This window comes from Lacerta agilis, chromosome 15 (genome assembly GCF_009819535.1).
Source record: "Lacerta agilis isolate rLacAgi1 chromosome 15, rLacAgi1.pri, whole genome shotgun sequence".
Taxonomy (NCBI): domain Eukaryota; kingdom Metazoa; phylum Chordata; class Lepidosauria; order Squamata; family Lacertidae; genus Lacerta; species Lacerta agilis.
This window is the reverse complement of record NC_046326.1, coordinates 22,769,996-22,791,840: the sequence shown is the minus strand read 5'-3', so window position 1 is coordinate 22,791,840 and position 21,845 is coordinate 22,769,996. Positions and strand designations below refer to the sequence as shown.

General features: G+C 43.5%; 1 protein-coding gene across 11 annotated transcripts in view; it reads right to left on the bottom strand.

Moving 5' to 3' along the window:
- The window catches only part of GRAMD1B (GRAM domain containing 1B), a 212,195-nt gene that overhangs the window by 9,501 nt on the left and 180,849 nt on the right, over window positions 1–21,845 (bottom strand). For 10 of the 11 annotated variants that reach the window (XM_033172641.1, XM_033172640.1, XM_033172634.1 and 7 more), the window contains 9 exons: window positions 17,168–17,252; window positions 12,078–12,181; window positions 11,866–11,961; window positions 10,242–10,322; window positions 8,623–8,738; window positions 7,557–7,716; window positions 5,697–5,883; window positions 4,456–4,599; window positions 749–867 (listed from right to left, as the gene is read on the bottom strand). In XM_033172641.1, the coding sequence (XP_033028532.1) occupies window positions 749–867; window positions 4,456–4,599; window positions 5,697–5,883; window positions 7,557–7,716; window positions 8,623–8,738; window positions 10,242–10,322; window positions 11,866–11,961; window positions 12,078–12,181; window positions 17,168–17,252 (1,092 nt within the window). Of the gene's footprint in view, window positions 1–748; window positions 868–4,455; window positions 4,600–5,696; window positions 5,884–7,556; window positions 7,717–8,622; window positions 8,739–10,241; window positions 10,323–11,865; window positions 11,962–12,077; window positions 12,182–17,167; window positions 17,253–19,750; window positions 19,911–21,845 lie in introns of those variants that run through there. The other variant, XM_033172644.1, reaches the window with a different exon arrangement.

The following is a 21,845-nucleotide window of genomic DNA, read 5'->3' as shown; positions in this document are numbered from 1 at the left end:
TCATGGGAGTAAAGTGTCAGAATTTGGGGCAAGATATTTATTTCATAAAATTGTGCTATACTAGCACACAGTTCTTTCCTGACATTTTCATGGGGGAATCATCGGGGAACAGAAGCAGGCACGTGTGGACAGGGTGGGAGAGTAGCAATGCTGTCCAATGACATTACTTGCTGTGCAACACTACGTCTGATTGAAATTTAGCGTGATGTGCCGGTATATTGGTAAAAAAAAAAAAAAGCCATAGTCCCATAATGCAACAGGTACTGCAGCACGAAAGGAATGTTAGAAAATGAGACAGGAGTGCTAACGTTATCAGGAAAATTAATACAATATACACCATGTCTGAATGCACTCAGAGTCTATGTCCACATTTACAACAAACATTTAAAGCACTATGACACCACTTTAAACAGTCATGGTTTCCTCCAAATAATTCTGGGAGCTGTAGCTTGGAGTTCCCTTACATACAGAGTTCCCTGTAGCTTACGAGTTCCCAGCAGTTTAGAGTGATTGACTGATAAAACCACTCTGGGAATTGCAGCTCTGGGAGGGGAATTGGGGTTCCCTAGCAATTCTCCTAACAACCTTTAACAAACTACAGCTCCCAGAATTCTTTGGGGGAAGCCATGACTGTTTATAGTGGTGCCGTAGTGCTTTAAATTTATAATGTGAATGGTGCCTCTGCGGCCTTAACTGAACCATCTTTACTTCAAGCTGAACAGCCCAGTGCAGGCCTTGGGCTTCTCACCTGAGTCTCAGTGACAGTGGCAGTTTTGGGGGCTAGAGGGTTGGTGAGGGTGATGGTATAAAGGATAACTCTGCTCTGATTGCCAGTTTCTTCCTTCTTCCAGGGATGAAAGACAATGTCTGGGGAAAGAGAGAGGAACAGATGAAAGAAAAGTGCTTCTTCACACAGCGCACAGTTAAACACTGGAACTCTCTGCCACAAGAGGCGCTCAAGGCCACCAACTTGGATGGCTTTGAAAGAGGATTAGATAAATTCATGGAGGAGGAGGAGGAGGAGGAGGAGGAGGAGGAGGAGGAGGAGGAGGAGGCAACTGATAACTACCAGCCAGGATGGACATACTCTTCCTCCACAGCTGGAGGCAGCAGTGCTTCTGAATACCAGCTACTGAAAACCACAGGAGGGGAGAGGGCTACTGTGCTCAAGTCTTGCTTGGGGGTTTCCCATCACAACATCTGGTTGGCCACTGTGAGAGCAGGACGTGCAACTAGATGGGCCAATGGACTGATCCAGCAGACTCTTCTTATGTTAAAAACAAAGGCCAATGGGTGAGAATGCAAAGCAAAACGCAGTTCCCAGGGGAAAATAAAAATGACTCCCATGACCACAGCCCCACCTCCACCCCAGCTGGCAGACTCAGCAGGGTGGACACAGAAGGCTTATTGTTTGGTATGCATCCTATGTGGTGCCTTTTATCCTAAATCCTGTTCTCCCTTCCATTGATCAAGTGGGCCCACTAAAAGTTCCAATTTTCAAAACAGGAAACTGAGGGCGAAAAATAGTAATTTGTCCAAGGCCAGAGAGAGAGAGAGAGAGAGAGAGAGAGAGAGAGAGAGAGATGGAATTTCATCTCTGGGCTTTCATGCCCCAAGTTCACATTACTTGAGCCAAACCACGGCTGGATTCACACTGAGGCCCTTCTAATTTGTGAGGTGCTGCAATCTGATGAGACTGGCCGGATGGTCCTCATGTGGGTTTTAGGTACCTGCAGTTTATCTAAGTGAAATTTCAAAGGGAATTTGCGGAGGTTTTGCTGAAGCTCTATAGGAACTGTTTTCAGGGAGGTTTTCGATTACACTTGCAACTGTTCTCACAGGGGTTTGGCAGAACTTAGGAGAAGTTTTGATAAAGTCTGGTGGAGTTGCCCTGAGGAGCTGAACAACTCCAGAGGACCCCACTAATCACGAGCATCTCTGCTGAAGGTGTGGCAATGTCCCATCCGACCCAATAGCCCAATCTGAGCTGCTTGGAGGAAAAAGTGTGATATCAATGATCCAAATAAAATACAAATTAGGTGCTGGGCAGGGTGGGGTGGAAGAATTGGGGGGGGGGGTTGTCCTTTTCCCACCAGCAAGAACATTTTCTTCTTCTTGGTTTTCCATGGTCATAAAAAATAAAAACCATGATACAGAACTCAGGCAATGGGACAAAAACCCCTCATTGTTACTTTGGCTGAGGGTTAAGATTACAAAATGAATTCAGGAAGATCACCCTCCCTGCCACATTTTCTGACCCAAATCTTGGGAACTACGATGTTGTGAGAGGCATAGAGAATGGTTTGCTGGTGATCTTGAGCAACTGCTGCAGAACAACAAATCCCCAAAGACCTTTGGTAGTGCAACATGCCATTCTGACACTTGAAACTGATTCAGGACTTCCGGCGGCTGACGCCATTACGGGTGGTCGTGGGCTGCTTCGGCTGCGAGGCACCCAGTCCATCCCGGGGGTTAGGAGCCCTGCAGCCGCATAGCGGGGCTCCGGTTGGGGTGCGGGAAGAGCGTCCCGCACCCTGGGCTCCCCGGCTGTGCCCGTTGTGGCTCCGAACCCTTCCCCCGCTCCCCCTGTAAAGGGGGAGTGGGGGTGAAGGGACGACGGAGCCGGGCTATAGGGGACATGCCCCAACCGGGATGTAAATGCGGCGACAAAGCCTGTGATGAGCGTCTAAGTTCTACCTGTCTTTAACGAGCTGATAAGAACCCAGAGGCTGTGAGTAACTGATTGACTCTTTGTATTCCTGGAACGATCTGGGGGAAAGAAGAAAGGCAGCCCGCCTCCCTCCCTTCGGGAGATGAAAGAAATTAACTCTTTAAGTGACTGCTGCTACAATAATCGATAGAAAGTATCTGGAATTTGAAAACTGAGACTGCTGAGATTTCCCTTCGGGGGTTAACTGGGGAAAAAATATCTCCATTTGAAGTTTTGGTCTTTATACTCCGGCTTCGGAGAAATGGCGACGACTTGGACTGTCGTGGGAAAAAACTGAAACAAAGGAAGGAAGAGACAGGAACTGAAACTTGATACTCACCCTCCCTCCTAAAATGCTGGACTTTGTGCTCGCACTGGTATTGAACTCTGGTTTGGAGGATGAGGAAATGCTCACTGTCTTGAGGCTGGAACTGCTTAATCGAAAACTACAAGTTTTGAGTGGAATTATAAATGGAAGGGACTTGCTTTCCACAGAGGAGGCTTTTCAAAAGTTTTACACAATGGAATCAAACCTCGGCAAAGAGCTGGGAGGGGCGCTTGAAGGATGGTTTGAAATGGCTGGGCAACTCCGAAAGGAAAAGGAACCGATTTCTGGGGGTGGCAGCCCTGGAACGGGAAAATTTACAATATCCAGACTCCGAGGTGGCAGCTCGGGGGCAAGGGACATAGAATTAAGATTTCTACAAGAAGAAGAAGAAAAAGAAACGGAGGAACCCAGAATGGAGGTGATGAATACCCTGAGGCTCGATGCGGGGTTTGTTGTGGATGTTGCCTGGATCTGTGGACACTCAGAGGAAGACAATTGGAGATTTGGTTCTGGTGAAAGGCAGAAAAAGACAATGGACAGAGGGGGAGTGGGTTGAAGTATTAAATGTATAATCCAAATGGTCTGCCATGGTATCCGAAATCGGAGTGTGAAGTCTGTTAATTACAAGTTTATTTTAAATAAGTAAGGAGATATTGAATCTTAAGTCAAAAGCAGCATGATAAAGGATAGAAGAAATAAGTTTAGTTATAAGAATATTTGGTTATGATTTAGGTTATAATGCAAAGATTAAGATAATTGTGTTTTTTCTTTTTTTTTAAGTAAAGTTAAATTTTTTATAGAGATAAGTTGTTAAGGAAATAGTATATTGACTTAAAACCGAAGGTGAATAGGCGGGGGAAGTCAAACGTCAAGATTCAGAACTAGAATTTTTTTTTTTTGCAAGGTATATAAATAAGAAGAAGAATCCTGACATTATGTGTATTTGTATTTGTTTTTGTATTTGTAGGTGTGGGGTTGGGTTTGTGTTATATTATGAAAATGCTAATAAATTCTGTTTAAAAAAAAAAAGAAACTGATTCAGATTTGTAGTACGGATGTGCCCTGACCTAAACTACTAAGCGAGATAAAGCTGGCCGCAACATTTTATTTTATTTATTAAAATTTATATAGCCCTTGATTGTAAAAAAAAACAACAACAACAACTCAACAACCACAAAGCAGTTTACAGAAAGTATAAAATGATGAAATCATCAGTAAAAACAGTTAAAAACAATGATTGAAACAAAACAAAAAAATCAAATCAACAGCAAGCTAAAAATAGATTGAGACAAGTGTCAACATTCCACGTATCTGGATAGGCTTCACTAAAGAAAAATGATTTTAGCTGGTGCCAAAAAGAGTACGGTACTGTGAAGGTGGCGGCTGATGTCAATAGGCAAGGAGGTCCCAAGCTTACCAGAAAACCGCCGCTGCTCCATGAAGTCCCTCAAGAACGGAGAGTCTGTGAAGAGCAGGTCATACAGCTTATCCACGCTAAAATTGAAGACTTCGTTCATGTACTGCCGTCCATTCAGATCATCGTAAAAGGCCTGAACTTCCCCTGTATAAAGAAGCGGAGAGCTTAACATTGCAGTCTGTCACCTAACACACCTGGAGGCAATTGTCTGGGCTCAGGGGATCACTGCAAACATGACACTGACATTGAGATTGTCAGTTCCAGAGATGAGTCCGCAAGCAGGACCCAAAAGGGAACTTTGATCCTGCTCACAGATTCATCCCTGAAACAGTTAAGTAATCCTGGTGTCACATTTCCATGCAGGGAAAGATTTGGGATCCCTTCAGAAAGAGATCCATGAATGCAAAACGTGAGATCTTCAGGAGGACTCAACACATCTGAACTAGCTCTAACATCTCTGCCATTGGATCTGGTTCCTGAGTAATCAAAAGTTCCATGCGAACTACCTGTCTCCAAAGAGAAGGCTGGCCATGAACATTTCTATTCTGTTTGGTGGTATTTTATTTCTTACGTTTCAGATTTGGATATGCAACAACATCTCCCTGCATCATCTAGAGAAATATGGCTGTATTGAGTTACTTCTGGGTGTAATTATTCCACATGTTTAGAATTTTGCATGCCTTGCCTTGCTTTTATATGCTAAATCGACTTTATGTTATTACTTATCTGGTTACATTATGAAATATTGCTAAAATCAATTTTTAAAGTCTCATGTGAATCCCCCCCCCACTAATCTAGGAACATCTCCTGCACAAGCCTTACTGAAATCAATGCAGACTTGTCTGGGAGTTGCTTTTGGTGGACAGTGCTGAGACTGTCTAACCATTAACCTAATGATGATGCAAACTCTAAAAGTAATTGCGACCTAGAGGAGAACAAAGGAATATTAGACATCATTGGAAATCCAGCAGATGGACTTTGAGCTTGGAAGTCCTGAGCCTTCCAAATTTGTTGTCATAGTATTCAAGATGGGGGGGGGACACACACACTTACAGGAGCTGTTAAACCGGGCACCCCCAAACTCGGCCCTCCAGATGTTTTGGGACTACAACTCCCATCATCCCTAGCTAACAGGACCAGTAGTCAGGGATGATGGGAATTGTAGTCCCAAAACATCTGGAGGGCCGAGTCTGGGGATGCCTGTGTTAAACCCACAATACCCGCAGCCGCCAGTCACACACCTTCGTCGTGAGTTTCCGAGGAATCGCTGAGTTCAGTTGGAATGTCCTCGTTGTCATTGAAGTCCAGGGAGGGGGAATTAATGGGGGCAATGATCTCAATCTTGTCTCCGATAAGGTTTGCGATTGTCAGCTCCTTCTCTGAGGGGATGTCAATGAGCTCCTCTTCCTCGGGAACTACTCCTTCATACTGCAAGGGTGCAAGAAAGATCAGGGTGTTACTGCTGCCTTAAGGGTGATGCTGAGGCTTGTCAACCATGGCTGAAACTCTATGGGGTCAGTGTGAGCGATTTCCCATTGTTCCCTGTGAAAACGGAAAGACCTAGGCTTGCTCCATAAAAACTGGCATGATTCCCTTTCCATGTGGACTGACTAAGATGGTTTGGCAACCTGCGAGACTACAGAACGAGTTTCAAAGAGTCTGGGACCAAATGCAATTCTTACTGATATTGACCTGTATCCTTAGAAGCGGATTAGATAAACCCTTCAAGGAAGGTCCATCAATGGTTATTAACGAAAAGGGATAATTGGAGCTTCCATGCTCAGAGGTCGTATGACACTGAATACCAGCTGCTGGAAAGCAAAAACAGGAGAGGGGATTGTTGACTTCCACGGCCTGCTGATGGGATTCCTAGAGGCATGTTGTCAGGGATTGCCCGGCTCCTCGCGATGCTCTTATGTACACTGGGTTACAAACATATGCAACAATCACACTATATGCAAGATGTTCTTATTATATCCATTTATATTGGGGCATCTCCCTTTTGTATACTTATTGTAGGGATGGGGGAAATGTGGAGCCCCCTAGATGTCTGGGGCTCCAAGTCCCTTTAGCTCCAACCATACTGGCCAATGTACATGGGAGCATTGAGGGAGCACAAGTTTTCCATGCAAAACTGAAAAAAAGAAGTGGGGAATGAGAGAAGAGAGCAATATTTTTTAAAAAATAAAATTAGAAAAGTAAGCAGTAAGAGCATGATAACCTACAAAGAGCCCTGCAGTGGCTCATCCAGTCCACAGTAGCCACCAAGATGCCCATGGGAAACTGGCAAGCAGGGTCCTGGCAGAAGACAGTGGAGGCAGAGCATAGCCATGTGGCTGGTAGATGTTGATAGCCTTGCCCTCCATGAATTTGTCCAACCTTCTTTTAAAGCCATCAAAGTTGGTGGCCTTTACTGCATCCTGTGGGAGTGAGTTCCATAGTTTAACTATACACTGCGGGAAGAAGGACTTTCTTTTATCTGCCCTGAATTTACAATAGGAAAGGAAAAGACCGTCTAGGGAGAGGACATTGTTCTGAACGACACTGAGACTATGGCGCTGAGAAGGCAACTGAGTGAGAAGGAACTGGCCATGCCGTTGGAGGAATGCGCTCTGAGGATGTGGGCAGGCCTTTGTGAGAAAATGTTTCAGCACTCGGCTTTAGAAGGAGAACGGCGATCTGCACAGCTGCAGAACTTGTATGTGGAAGATAGTAAGAGCAATGCTTAAAAAGTAAATACACTTAAAAGCAAAAACAAATCCACCGCTATAAACCAATTAAGGACTATCTACAAAGAAAACCATCTACGGCTTTAAAAACAAAATACACACACCAGGTTGATTACAAGAGAGCCACCATCAGTGTTCCAACCCAAATCCATTGGGAACTTGAACATTTAGATTACTTACAATCCAGATTCCTTCTCTGTTTAGGGAAGAGAACCATGGCGGTTACTGCTTTCCCTGCATTTAGAGGCTAAAAACCATATTGAAAGACAAAAATTAATTTGGGGAAGCTGCGTTAAATAGCAGTCCGCTGCCTACCAATGGATTGGGTCAGATCAAAGATGCAACTCTGCAAGAGAAAAAAAATATGCCTACTGGGACTGGAGCTTCACTGCTTCCTGTCGGTGTCAATGTGCTACTATTTGTGACAGACTTCTTAGGAAGCTGAGGGCTCGCCTCCGGTTTGGCCTCCATGCTGCTTTTAGAGGAGCTGTCGTTCACCTCAATTTCTTCCACGGGGATCTCTTCACAGTAGCTAGAAGAAGAAGCAGAAACGAATGCTGAATTTCGCCAGCCCTCACATCAGTCAGCCGCTAAAAGCGCTGGAGAGTGAAACCAAAGGAGTAAAAAAAAAAAATCCAGTAGGGGAGCTCAGTCAGTCTGTTGCAGCCAGGACAACAAAGAGACCTTGTGACATCATTGTCCCCACCTGGAATACTGTGTCCAGTTCTGGGCACCACAGTTTAAGGAGGACATTGCCAAGCTGAAATGTTCGTCGAGGAGGGCAAGCAGGATGGTCAAGGGTTTGGAAACCGAGCCTTATGAGGAACGGCTTAGGAAGTTGGGGAAGAGAAGACTGAGAGGTGATATGATAGCCATCTTCAAATATCTGAAGGGCTGTCACGTGGAAGATGGAGCAAGCTTCCCTCCCCACCCCCCCACCCCCCCCCCACCCCGCTGCTCAAGAGGGTAGGATCCGAAGCAAAGGATTACATTACAAGAAAGGAGATAACAACTTTCTGACTGTAAGATGTGTTTGACAGTGGACCGGACTACCTTGGAAGGTGGGGACTCTCCTTCACTGGAGGTTTTTAAACAGAGGCTGGATGGCCATCTGCCAAGGTTTACTTAGCTGTGATCCCTGCATTGCAGGGGGATGGGGAAGATGACTCCAACCCTACGATCCAATGATTCTATGATCTTAAGGGCACATGTTTTTGGGGACTGCAGTCCACTTCCTCGGATGCATGAAGTTGCAGGCATATATATACATGGTGGGGGTGGTAAATTCCACATAGTGAGGTCAGAAAGAAATTACGCATATTTCCCACCCTGGCCTGATCCAGCATTCCTGGCCCACGGGAGTGCCTGAGGCAGATCCAGCCTCTGACCCTTGTGCGCTAAAGTTTGACACGCCTCCGCATGCTTTAGCTCAACGTACCCCATCGTGTTGAAATCATCATCGGGAGGCACATAGTCTTCATCATCGCTCGTCAGCCCTAGTTCACTACCGTAACACTGATGCACAAAGTGCCAGAGCTCCTTTGGACACAGGGGCTGTGGAGAGAAACACTGTGGTTTGGGACCTCTCCATAGGAAGGTGACAAAACCCAAGCAGACAGACTACACTTGCTTACGGCTCCAGACCTAATTATGACATCTACCTATTTATTTATTTTTTTGCCACAAGATCTGTACTAAATGTACTACCAACAAAAACTGTATGTGTCGTCACATGTGGAAATCATGCAAGGCTCTTGCAACAGATGCATTGGTTTGGAAGCCACAGTGCAGAGAATTCCCATGTTGATAAACATAGAATAGGAAGCCATTGCCAATAGCATAATGATTTGAGTTTATTTTAAATAACAAACAAACTGCACGTCACCAATGATATTTTAAAGAAAAAGTGATCTGAAGCTATCTATGCATGTGTGTGTGTGTGTGTGTGTGTGTGTGTGTATGTATGTATATATATATATATATATATATATATATATATATATATATATTCCCTCGAGGCTTTTAGATTGAAACAATGGAAGCCTTGTACACAAAGAGCTGGATTCTCAAAAGTTAGTATGTGAAAGGGTCAAATGCACTGGTAGCCCTAAAAAAGGGAGATGGAAAAGAGAAAGACGTCCTTGAAAGCTAAGTCAAACAGCTGTTGGGATGTGCGCAGGCAGGCATGTCATAATCACATCATCAAAACAGGGCCTTAAAAATTTCTAACCAGTGTTGGAATTCAGAAAGAAGCTCGCGGTTTTTAAACCATGAGGCTAGGAAAGGCGAGATTGTGTAAAGAGGGCGATAACAAGAAACCATTTGTTAAAAAATAAAAACCCGGTGCATTCTTCCTGAACAAGATGAACTTCTGGTGAGGCTTGACAAAGCTCATAGTCCAAGACAAAGCAAAGCTCAGATGGGAAAAGTTTAATAAAGAGGTGGTGCAGTGTAGCCTTTTTATTTTTTTAAAAAAAACCAAAGAGCCATGAGCAAGGATGTACCCAGTTCAATTATCATCACTGGGTTATCTTAATCAACTTATTGCCTCTCATACATCACACCTGGCAATACGGGTGAAGTTTATAAGAGTGCTGTAAGCATCGCTAAGACACAGTATTTGGAGCACTCAAAAATGGTAAACTCAAAGTACAGTGGTACCTCGGGTTAAGTACGCTTCAGGTTAAGAACTCCGCTTAAGAACAGAAATCGTGCTCTGGCGGTGCAGCGGCAGCAGGAGGTCCCTTTAGCTAAAGTGGTGCTTCAGGTTAAGTACGCTTCAGTTTAAGAATGGACCTCTGGAACAAATTAAGTACTTAACCCGAGGTACCACTGTATAGGGGCCTTTTCTGCTGTGGTACCTCATGTTCAGAATACTGACATGTGATTAGTGTCCTTTTTACCTGTACTGTTCTAATTGCTTTTCCATTATAGTGTGTGGTTTTTACTGATTGTTCGCTTCCTTGATAAAGTATTGCAAAAGGGAAGAGTTTGTAACTTTCATGCAAATGAACAGATTCATATCTATGTGAGGAGCGTCCCCGCATCTCGATTTACCTTTTCAAGGAGGGCATTCTGCCAGAGCCTGAACATCATCATGTATGTCCTGTCTCGGGCACCAAAGGAAGTGAAAAAGTGCTGTGGAGAACAGAGATTTGGCAAAGTGAAGCAGAGAGCTTGCTATTTTCCGAGAAAATTATATGAGAACTGAGAAGCTTGGTGGTAGTAAGGCAAAACGAGCAAATGCATTACTTATGCAACTTAGACTCAGTAAGCTACTTACATAATACCCCTTTGTTACACTATCCGTTTCATAGCCTTGAATTTATTTTTCCACAGCTAGGGTGGTCCAGGGAACAGTATGCATGTCACAGAGCTGGTCCAAGTGTTCTTTTCACCTGTTGACCTCTGCATTTAACTGTTTCTGCCAAACCAACAGCCTGTGATACACCACCCTCAGCACACATCATTAAATTATGATTAAGGTATTCAGCGCCATAAGTGGAACTTTAGAGAGTTTTTACCAGCAAGAGAAACAAGCCTCTACCCGAGGAATCTACAACTGAAATGTCAACAGTAAGAGAGGAACAAGTGATAGAGAATGAGCAAAGGCATGGGTGCATTCTTATACATGTCTACTCAGACATATAACCCACTGAATTCAATGGGACTTACTCCCAGGTATATAGTTATGGGACTGCACTCTCAGTCGTCATTTCAAGGACCAAGAATTGGGTCCAAGGGGAACTTGCTAAAGGCTTCATGGGGGCAAATGAGCCTATATGTATATATGGTTTTTGTAGAACTGCTCATTGTGTGTATATATTACATCCCAAATTTACCTACAGTGAATACATCCTGCAGTGGTTTGCATTGTCTCAAAACTCTGCAAAAACTTGCTTGGTTCAAGGAACAACAAGACAAATATAAATACCCTGGCACAAAGCATACCAAGGGAAGCAAAATGCCTCTCAAATGACTTTCAACTCTCTTCCAAATGGGAGCTTACTGCGGAATTGGTGCCACTTAAGAACACATGCTTTTCGTAGCACCCACACTTTGTCATCGTCTCAGAAATGCCAGCCTGAACTGAGAAACCAGGAAGGAGAGAAAGTGAATGTGCCAAATGTATATACAGGACAACTGGGTCTGAATGACCCGTTTGTGACATAAGGCCTCACATGGAAGCATCCTTAAAATTTAGTGTCTCACTCCAAACTGAGAACTGACCCATCTTTAACACACTTGGATTCATGGAGGCAGAGGATAGATATCGATGGCTACTACCCACGGCAGCTGGGCTCTGTCTCCATGGTCGGAGGCGGTTATGCTTCTGACTACCAGTTGCTGGAAACCGCAGGAGGGGAGGGTGCTCTTGTGCTTGTGTCTGCTTGAGGGGTTCCCACTGGCATCTAGCTGGCCAGTGTGTGAGAACAGGATGCTGGACTAGATGGGCCATTGACCTGATCCACCAGGCTACCGTTATGCTCATTTTACTAGTAAATTTTCTTTTTGTAGCTGTCAAATGCACCCCAAGGAATTCTGCGCCGCATCAGTCAATTCCTGGGGCGAACTCTGTCTGTCTCAACTCAAGAGTTCAGAGCAGGTTCCCTGTCTTCCAGCAGAGCCCTCTGCACTCGGTTCTTCGGATGCGTCAAGAACCGAGGATTCTGACACGCACCTTTTCAGTGTCAGTGCAAACTTGGATAGCGTTAGGAATGAGCCGTGCAGTTTTTTCCTTGGTCATAGAGCAGATGTCCTTCAAACGGACAGTCAACTGTGCAAAAAAAGAAAGGAAGACGAAGGAAAGTGTTAGCAAACCAAATGAGTGCAGCATTTTCAGAACGGTCCTGAAATGAGCCCGTTGGTAGAGGGGCTAAGGAAGGCACCCACCAGTGTTTCCCAGCGGAAAATGTTGCTATAGAAGCATATCCAGTTTTCGGAGAGGTAGAGTCGGCCCTGCAGGAGAATGTCTCTTTGAAGTGCACAGGAGTAATCTGCAGAGAGGTAAGAGAGAGTTTGCCATCACCAACAGAAACAATGCAGATTTATTAGGAGTCTAAAAACAGCCGGGAGTCACACATGGTTTAAAATAAGCACAGCACAGCCAGCAAGGCTACAGTCTAAATAACGGCAACATGAAAACTCATCTGCTTTTTTTGTTTTATTGGACTTGTGTTTTTAACTGTTTGCTGCCCAGAAGATCCTCCTGCTTATGGGGTGACTAATAAATGTGATAAATAGTGAAGGGAAGCCACTGAAAGGAAAGGCGCCTGGGAGATTTGTCAGAATAAAGTGAAAAATGAGTATGTCTGGGGATGCTGCTTAACGGCGGGGGGGGGGGGAGAGAGATGAATCACATTGCCTTTCAAAAACGTTACCCAGCCACACTTTGCACCCCCCCTCTCCATGGTCTATACAGTGGTACCCTGGTTGTCGAACTTAATCTGTTCTGGGAGTCCTTTCGACTCCTGGAACCGTTAGAAAACCAAGGCGCGGCTTCCGATTGGCTGCAGGAGCTTCCTGCACTACATCGGAAGCAGCGGAAGCCGCGTCGGACATTTGGCCTACAAAAAAAACGTTCACAAACCAGAACACGTACTTCCGGGTTTGCGGCGTTTGGGAGCCAATTTGTTCGACAACTAAGCCGTTCGGGAACCAAGGTACCCCTGTACCTCCTCTTTCATTATTTTGCTCCTCTACCTTATTCCTCTTGATGTGGGATGTACTTTATGGATGACCCTGAAAGGTATCAGGGATGAGGTGCAGGCCTCCTGAGTAATGAAGCCAGAAACAGATAAAAGGAAACAGCACACCCCAAGAAAAAATGCTCAAAATGAATTAGAGAAGTTTAAAAACAAAAAAACTTTCTCTTGTTCTGTTCTTACTACACAGTACTTTCCAAATAGATCGCAATGAACAAGTCGATGACTTTGCATCTCTGCCTTAGAATTAAAATATGAGCCGTTAGCATTATTCTGATACATAAGAACTGCCGGTATGGTAAATTATTTTTATACATTTTTAAAAAATATTTTCCCCATTAAATTTATATATTGTAGAAACAACCTCAAAGCAAGTTTATAAAAAGAATAAAACTATCAGTAAAGACAGTTAAGCGCAGTTATTTAAGACATTCAAATAAAAACTATAATCAAAACACATGCAAACATCATAGCTGTCAACCCTCCCTGCTGTTTCCCAATGCTATAATAAGGGAATTTCCTGCAAAAAGGGGGGGGGGAAGGTTGACAGCTATGGCAAACATTCTGGGTAGGCTTGTCAAAACAAAAATGTTTTAAGTAAGTGCCAAAAGGAGTGCATTGGAGAATGGGATGGGAAACTGTCATAACAGAAGCAGTGTATTCTTATCATGATCAGGAGTGTGAACAGGGCAAGTGAACAGGGATGTTTGCATGGGATTGGTGGAAGCGAGAGAGAAAAAGGGAGCTTGTGTCTTTTCTGATTGTCTAGCTGCCTGGTCTGAGCTGCCTGGGATTCTTTAGTTCTAATTCCTGCATTGCAGGGGGTTGGACTAGATTGCCACTGGGGTCCCTTCCAACTTTTCTATGACTCCATGATTCCATTGGGCTTTTATGCAAAGATGGGTGTTAGTCTGCATCTCTTTTTCTTCATTAAAACAGGAAATTAACCTTCCTTCATTAGAAATATACTTTCAAATGTGAGATCAACTTGTTTAGAATTGTCTGGAAATAAATAGAATTGTCACACACACACACACACACACACACACACTCCACTATCACCCAATATTGCAAACATGTCCCGAAATACATTGTCACTACATAACAAGATCATGCAGAAATGAAATTTTAATTTATTAGTATGTAATGATTGTGGGAATTATGGGATGTGAATTTATAGTTTTCATTCACTGGTTAAGAGAGTATGCACTCTGCTCCCTTGGCATTGTTAAATCTCCACGAGAGCTTGTGGTGGCTGATCCTAATAAAATGTGAATGATGCAAATGTATGCTTAAATTCTGTCATCTAAGGGCCGTGGAAAATCCCATGTTGACATTGCTCACCTACCGAAAGAAAATAGATAGAGAATGTGTGTATTTGTGTGTTAGCTGATTAAAGTAATACTTGGTCAAAAGTATTTCAGCAAGGGTTATAAAGAAGTGCAATTCTCTCTCTCTCTCTCTCTCTCTCTCTCTCTCTCTCTCACTCACACACACACACACACGGTGTATCCCTTTGTAGAATACTTGTGTAGAAGACTCCAATGCCAACAGACTTTAACACAGCATTTCCTTCCATTTAATTAACCAACTGTAACTTCTCAATGAAGTCTCCAGAAGCCTATAAATACTCTTTGCTTGAGATGTAATGACTTAAATCAAAAGGCCCACACATCAAGATGAATGGCTCTAATGTGAAGTTATTGACTGAAACAAAGGCTCTTCCTGGTGAGGATAGAACATTCTTATACGAGGCAATTCAGAAAATAAAAGTTCCTGGGAAGAGATGTTATTCAAAACCTGGCATTCAGTACTACCTATCCCACTGTTCTCCTTTCTTAAAGAAAAGCTCCAATTTCTGTTCAATTCATCTTGTTTGGTGTCCAACGGAAGCACCAAAAAGTGCACTTGGTTGTTCTACCTTGCAATTACTACTATCCAGATTTATGCTAATCCAACCCTAACCAGCCTCCCAGATAGATCCTAATGTAAGATACCCCTTTCAAAACCATCTTGTTGTTCCCTACCCTGGGGAGGGTTCTGTTCCATTTCCTCAAGAACGTTGAAAACTAATTCCTGAAATAGTTGGATGGCAGGATAAACAGGTCCTAGTGGAACAAAAGATGACCTCATCCTCAAAGGTGTGGCTCAAGGATCAAAGTCTTCTTCTACGCTTTTAAAACATAGTGTGTTCGAACTACAGGCCAAACTGGACAAGGCACTATTAGTGTGACTGGAAACTTTTCTTCCGAAGCAACCAGCAGGTGCCTCAATCCAGCATGAGAGCCAGCAAAGTGCAGTGGTTAGAGATGCTGGGAGAGCAGGGTTCAAATCCCCATTTGGTCATGAAGCTCACTGGGTGACCTTGGGCCAGTCACTCGGTCTAGCCTACCTCACAGGATTGTTGTGAGGAGAAAATGGGGAGGGGAGAGAACCACCTGTGCTACCTTGAGTTCCATGGAGAAAAGGTATGTAATAATCATCACTTGGATTAGCCACAGTGGGACAATGGATTAAAGCCCCCCCCCCCATCCTCACACCAGGCTCTTGATTCAAATTACGCTTCCATGACTGCTATTTCCTTTTCAAAATTTATTCACACCGTTGCTAAATGTGTAAACAGGAAAGAATGGAAGGGGAAAGCTAGTTTGGAGAGCACTTATGGTGGTAGGAAACGAAGGGAGATATGGGAGGCTTATCAGAGAAGTACAAGGAAAGAGGGCTTTTCCATCAGGTTTGGGTCCTAAGAATACTAATAAATTGATAAAGATCTACTCTTGTTTGTTCTGGATCATGTTTCAGAGTAGGAACAAAAGATAACCCTCTATTAAGGCATGCGTCCCCACATACAATCTGTCTAATAGTTATCAACTACCTAGTGGAGTTATTTAATTAATTTCTATCATTTCTTTCCCATTACCTAGGACGTAAGCTTCTTCTTCGAGTGAGGAGACCACTGATTCAAGTCCTTAAAATGTTACAAGATATTTACTATTGCATCTGTCTTTGTGAACAATCGGGTGATGACAGCAAGAATCAGTCATATGCGAGTCACATTCAAATCCACAAATTAAAACATTTTGGAAGCAGAATTCTCCTTACATAACCAAGATTATTTAGGCCACTTTCATCTTAGCTGATTTCTGTTCTTTTACTCTCACATTAAATTCCTTTAATTCAGTTTCCAGTTCTGATCACTTTTCAACCCAGTTTCTTTTGATCTCCAGTACTTCTGAAAACAGGTTTTTCTCCCTGTCCATTATCACTTTCAAGCCTGGATTTTTTTGGTGAAATGTCAATCAAAATAATTAAATATAAGGAGCACTTATTCATTATCAGACACCTTCTACTCTGAATGCCTCTGGGTTCCTTATTAATTTATTGCCCTGTTGGGATGCACAGCAATTCTGCAATTATTATCTCTGCCTCAGAATTAAAATTACAGGTAGGTAGCCATGTTGGTCTGCCATAGTCAAAACAAAATAAAATAAAAAATTCCTTCCAGTAGCACCTTAGAGACCAACTAAGTTAGTTCTTGGTATGAGCTTTCGTGATAAAATATCTGAGATATTATATTATTTCTTACATGTCGACTAAGAGGATCTGCACATAGAATCTTTCTGATGCAAATACACTTCTCCATTAAGATAGTTCCCATCTTCAATTATTGAAAAACAGTTTGCCATATAGAAAATGCAGGAAAAATTATACTAGGTTTTGTTTTCATCTCTGTTGCAGTAGTAACCATCAAATGTTCGATAACCAAACCAACTGAAATCTAGATAAGAAAAATGATACCACAAGGTTTTCAAGCGATTTAAGATAGACTGTTTCTTACACTTGCTAATAATTGCCCTTCCTAACATCTCCGTAGGTGCAGATAACTTGTTCAACAGCAAACTACCCAAAGTATAGTGATAAGAGCGCAAAGGACGAATTTTAAAATTTGAATAGCTACTTTCTTCAATACCTGTTGGCTTCCAAACCATCTGCCCCCGAACCACCATGAAACTGATGCCAGATATATTCCAAGGACTACAATTAGTCAGACAGGTAGGAAAACGAGTACTGTACCAAGTTCAATGGTGTCCCCAAAAGTCTTAACTTCTACTACAAGGGAAGCAGGTACCCAGGGTCTGGCCTCTCTTTCTTTAGGAGATACTTAACCTTTGCCAAGGATGAAACCTTCTGCATCCTGACTTAGAAAGGCTGACATTTACAACACGACCGAAGCCTCTGCTCTCGCCAACTGGGGGAAATACTTGAGGGGGGACTCACCAACTATGAGGCGCTCTGTGTCGGGGAGCTGCTTGAAGAGTTTCCTGAAGTCTTCGTTCCGCTGCTTATAGGTTGGGCTCAGCACCTGCAAACGGCGGAGAGTTCATTAGAAAGAAAGGGAAGGTAAAGAAGATCAGAGGGAAAGCGGCAAGAAGGGTACACTATATAAGGATACGTTAACATCTCTAACTAAGCGTTGGGGAAGGCAGTGCGTGGTGAAGGCAGGTATTATCCCACTACAAAACGCTGCAGAAAGGAAGAAGGGAAGAAGAAAGCTAGTTGGGAGAGGGCTTGTAATGCTGGGAAACAATAGGAGATATGGGAGAGAGTGACAACTTGTAGGAGTAGGAGAAGAAAAGGGGGATTTTCCATTCCGTCTAGATCACAGCAGAGTCCCAACGCCACAGGAGAGGGTAGGACATAGACTGCTTCAAAAGCCTCCCAAACATTTTGTCAAAGGAATCCACATTTTTCGAGCAACAATTAAAAATGAAAGTACTGTTTTTTGACATTTCATCAGGACAACCTTATGTTATTTTATCGAGGGTTCAAAATTTGTTTGTTTTGGCATGGTCCAAGAAGGCAAGAAAGGAGGACAGGCCAGCAGAAGGTGTGGGAGAGATAATAGTCTTGCCCTAGGCTTACTTTATATTATCAAGGTGATTTATTTAATCAGATCTGTAGGTGGAACACTGGACAATATTCATATAATAAGCGGATATAGTTGTGACTACAGGTTTTATTTTGAACCAAGAGTCACAATAGGTGTTCTATAAAACTTCATGTTAAGGAGGGATAATAAAATAAGGGATGGAATAATGGAAAATGTAGCAGGACGTTCCCATTTATAGCATCCGCGGGAGGCAATTTTTGAATTGACGGGGTCTTAAGTTATGGAGCAAGGAGACATTATAGGATAGGATTTCCCATCAAATAAATAAGTAGTTGCACTAGAATCACGGGTATCATAATCTGGAATTTTCTGGGGAAATGGAAGCTATTTGGCAACCCACGTATAGTCGTACCTTGGATCCTGAACGCCTTGGTACTTGTCCGTTTTGGCTCCCGAACGCTGCAAACCCGGAAGTGAGTGTTCCAGTTTGCTGACGTTCTTTGGAAGCCAAACGTCCAACGTGGCTTCCAATTGCATGCAGGAAGCAGCCAATCGGAAGCCATGCCTTGGTTGTCAAACGCTTTTGGAAGTCAAATGGACTTCCAGAACGGATTCCGTTCAACAAACAAGGTACAGCTGTATATAGTATATACAAACACATGCTCAAAGACTGAAAACTTGAAGGGACTTTCACAACATTGGTGGCAACTCAGGCTGGTGTAACTAGAGCTGAAATCTAACAGCTTGAGTCTTGGTGGGACCAGATGTATCCTCATTACCAATCCAATGAAGAAACCATCTTTTATGGCTAGGGGTAGCCCAGACCAGTTTTTGTATCCTGGCTCTTCTTTTGTTGAGAAGAATGTACAAAGCACACGGCTCCCGTGTGTCAGTACTGAACCCAATTTACAAGTTTCAAGGTAGTGAGGATACTGTAACTTTGTCGTGATGCTGTAGCCCTAAGCAGCAACGTATCCTGAACCCAGCTAGAACTCAAATTATTCCTGCTGCATTTCTCTTATTTTTGATAAAGTTAAGTAGGAATCCCGTAGGAACAGAAATTCCAGCTGGCTACACAACTTCTCACGCATTACAAAAGCTTCTGAAGTCTCAGGTCAGATAAAAACAGCCACATAATCACACAGAAGGACCCCCCCCCCCCCAAAAAAAAAACTGTCAAGCCCTTTAGGATTTAATTGCAGCATCTCTTGTTTTGGAAAGACAACAGGCATGACAAATGTGTGTGTTTGTGTGTATGTATGTGTGTGTTCATGTGCGCACGCATTATGCTTCCATTGTAATATATATATTACATGAAGCTACTAACATGAGTTTGGCCAAACTGCGAGAGGCAGTGAAGGATAGGCGTGCCTGGCGTGCTCTGGTCCATGGGGTCATGAAGAGTCGGACACGACTGAACGACTGAACAACAACAACAACAACAAATGTAATATATGTAATATAGCTAGACAACTACAAATGTCCTGAAGTTGTCACTTGGTAAAAGATTATCAAAAGGACAAGAATGGGTTTTCAGTTGACGCTAACTTTAGATGACGGCTAAGTAAACTAGATGGAGGAATCTAGACCCAAAGTTTTGCATAAACCCAGAGAGAGCTAAAGGAACTGGGATTTCATTTTCAGTGTGACTTGACAGGGGTAAGAGGCGCATAAGGGGGTGATAAAGGCTGTTACTACCAGATTCCAAGCCTTCCCTATGTTTGTGATGGATTAGGATAAGCAGTTCTAAAATTTATTCATTACATTCATCAATCACTGCATGCAACGATGGCTCTAGGCGACACACAAGGCAATGCACAATACACATTAAAACACGTGGAATTGAAAAGGGGAAATAAATTTGGCAAAGGCAGATTCTGCATGCCAGCAAAACCTAAGTGAGCGTAGGGAAGTTAGCACAAGAACATCCATGTGAGAGGAAGGCATGGCTTTGGCAAGAAGGCACTCACAGCTGGAATCTCTTCCCATCCAGAGCTGCCATAATCTTCAGATAATTCATGCAGGTGCTCCAGGTACCATAGTAGCTTCTTGTCCTCCAGATCCAGAAGAAGACTCCAAACTGCTCCACATTCTGACAGAGAATCCATGATGTCACATCAGCATTCACTGATATATATCAGTCTTTAGGGGTACATGGATTTCAGGAACAAAATGAAACTTTCCCTTCGGGACTCAGCAAAATTATTAACAATAGTAGATGCTTGCTTTAAAAGGGCATAACATTATCCACTCCCACCTCCCATGTGGGAGGGGAAGGGGGAGGGAAAGAGAAAAGAATAATCAATCTTCCAGCAGGATACTTTGGGAGAAACAAGTTCATTCAGAAAAAGTTTATTCGCTGACGTATTGCCTTGCCTTCCTGTTGCCCAGTGGCTTTGCAGTGGTGCCTTCAGCTGGAGAAATCCCAACAATGTTGCTCGCAGCAGACCACAGCAATGTCACACACGCAGGCACCCAGTCCGCAGGACTCTTGGCAGGATTTGCATCTCAGCACGTAGGCACTGTCCAAATCGTCTTGGGCTCTGGCATGGCAGCAATGATCTCCACATCACCTAAGACATCCAGTTCTAGTATCCAATCTTCTACTGATTCTCAAGAGTCTGCTGGCATCTCTGGAGCAGTGAGAGCTCAATCTGGTTTCAGCCTTTTCCCTCCCAGAAGGCGTGCATGAAACAGCAGTTTCTGAACCCCAGCCAGGGCCTGCCCTGGACACTCCTTGTTCAGGCTCTTCTCTCCAAAAAGGCAGCTCTGCTCTCTCGTTAACTTTTCTTCTGGGAGCAGCGGGTGGGGAAAAGATATCGAAATGACTTGCACACGCTTTAAGTTTCAGGGTTGTTCTGCTGGCCAATGCCCTGAAGTAACCCAGCCTCAGCCTTCCCTCCCAGCAGATGTTTCCTGCACTGCAAAAGTGGCTGGACAGCGTTTGTGTTGGGGCTGGGGTTGCGTTGGGTGGGGTGGGGGGGGGGAAAGAAGGCAGGGAGGCCAATCTGCAGAAAGCAGAGATGATGAAATCAGCCCCAAGAAAGCTAGACTGCTCTGTTTTGTCACTCGGTGACCCTCTTGCCTCATTCGCCTCTCTGCTTAGAAATATTCAACAGCAAAGGTTTTGTTTTTAATCTGCAACTTTTACTGTGTGCAAGAAAGTTGAAGTTCTGCCAAACCCCCCACCCCAGGTTTTATTTGAATCAATAATTTCTGGAGACTGTGTGGTTTCCAGTCCTCTTCGCTTTCCACATTACATAGTCTCAGTTTTCACTAATAGCAAACTAGACTTCGACCACATTCAGCCTACACGTTAGCAGCACTATGATACCAATCTAAACGGTCATGACTTCCCCCAAAGAATTATGGGAGCTGTAGTTCGTTAATGGTGCTGAGAGTTGTTAGGAGGCCCCTATTTCCTTCCCAGAGCTGCAATTCCCAGAGTGGTTTGCAATAAATTATTGTTCACAGGCAACCCTGGGAACAGTAGCTCAGCAAGGAAAATAGGGGTTGCCTAACAACTTTTAGCATCCTTAGCAAGCTGCACCTCCCCAAATTCGGGGAGGGGGGAGCTATGACTGTTTAAAGTGCCATGCCACTGCTTTCAATTGATGGTCTGAATTTTGGCAAAATGTAATGAAAGAATCCAAAATAGGATATATAAGGATATATAAGGTATGTTCTGAAAGCTGGGGTGTTACACTGTGGCATGAGAATTACTGTAACATTAGTGCTGCACAGGAAGATATGCAAATATATGTAGATGCTGTTTAGGTAGGTAAATGGACCTGGGCATAGGTTCAGAAATTACTGGTTCTTAAGACTAGTGTTTCCTAAACTTGGGTCTCCAGCTGTTTTCGGACTACAATTCTTATCATCCCTGACCACTGGTCTTGCTATCTAGGGATGATGATGGGTGTTGTAAACCAACAGCTGGAGACTCAAGTTTGGGAATCCCTGCCCTAGACTGTAGAAGACCCCCTTTCCTAACAAGAGAAAATAATGCATTGAAGAGATACTTACCAACAACTGTGGGTATTACGCTCTTAATATGGGTACATA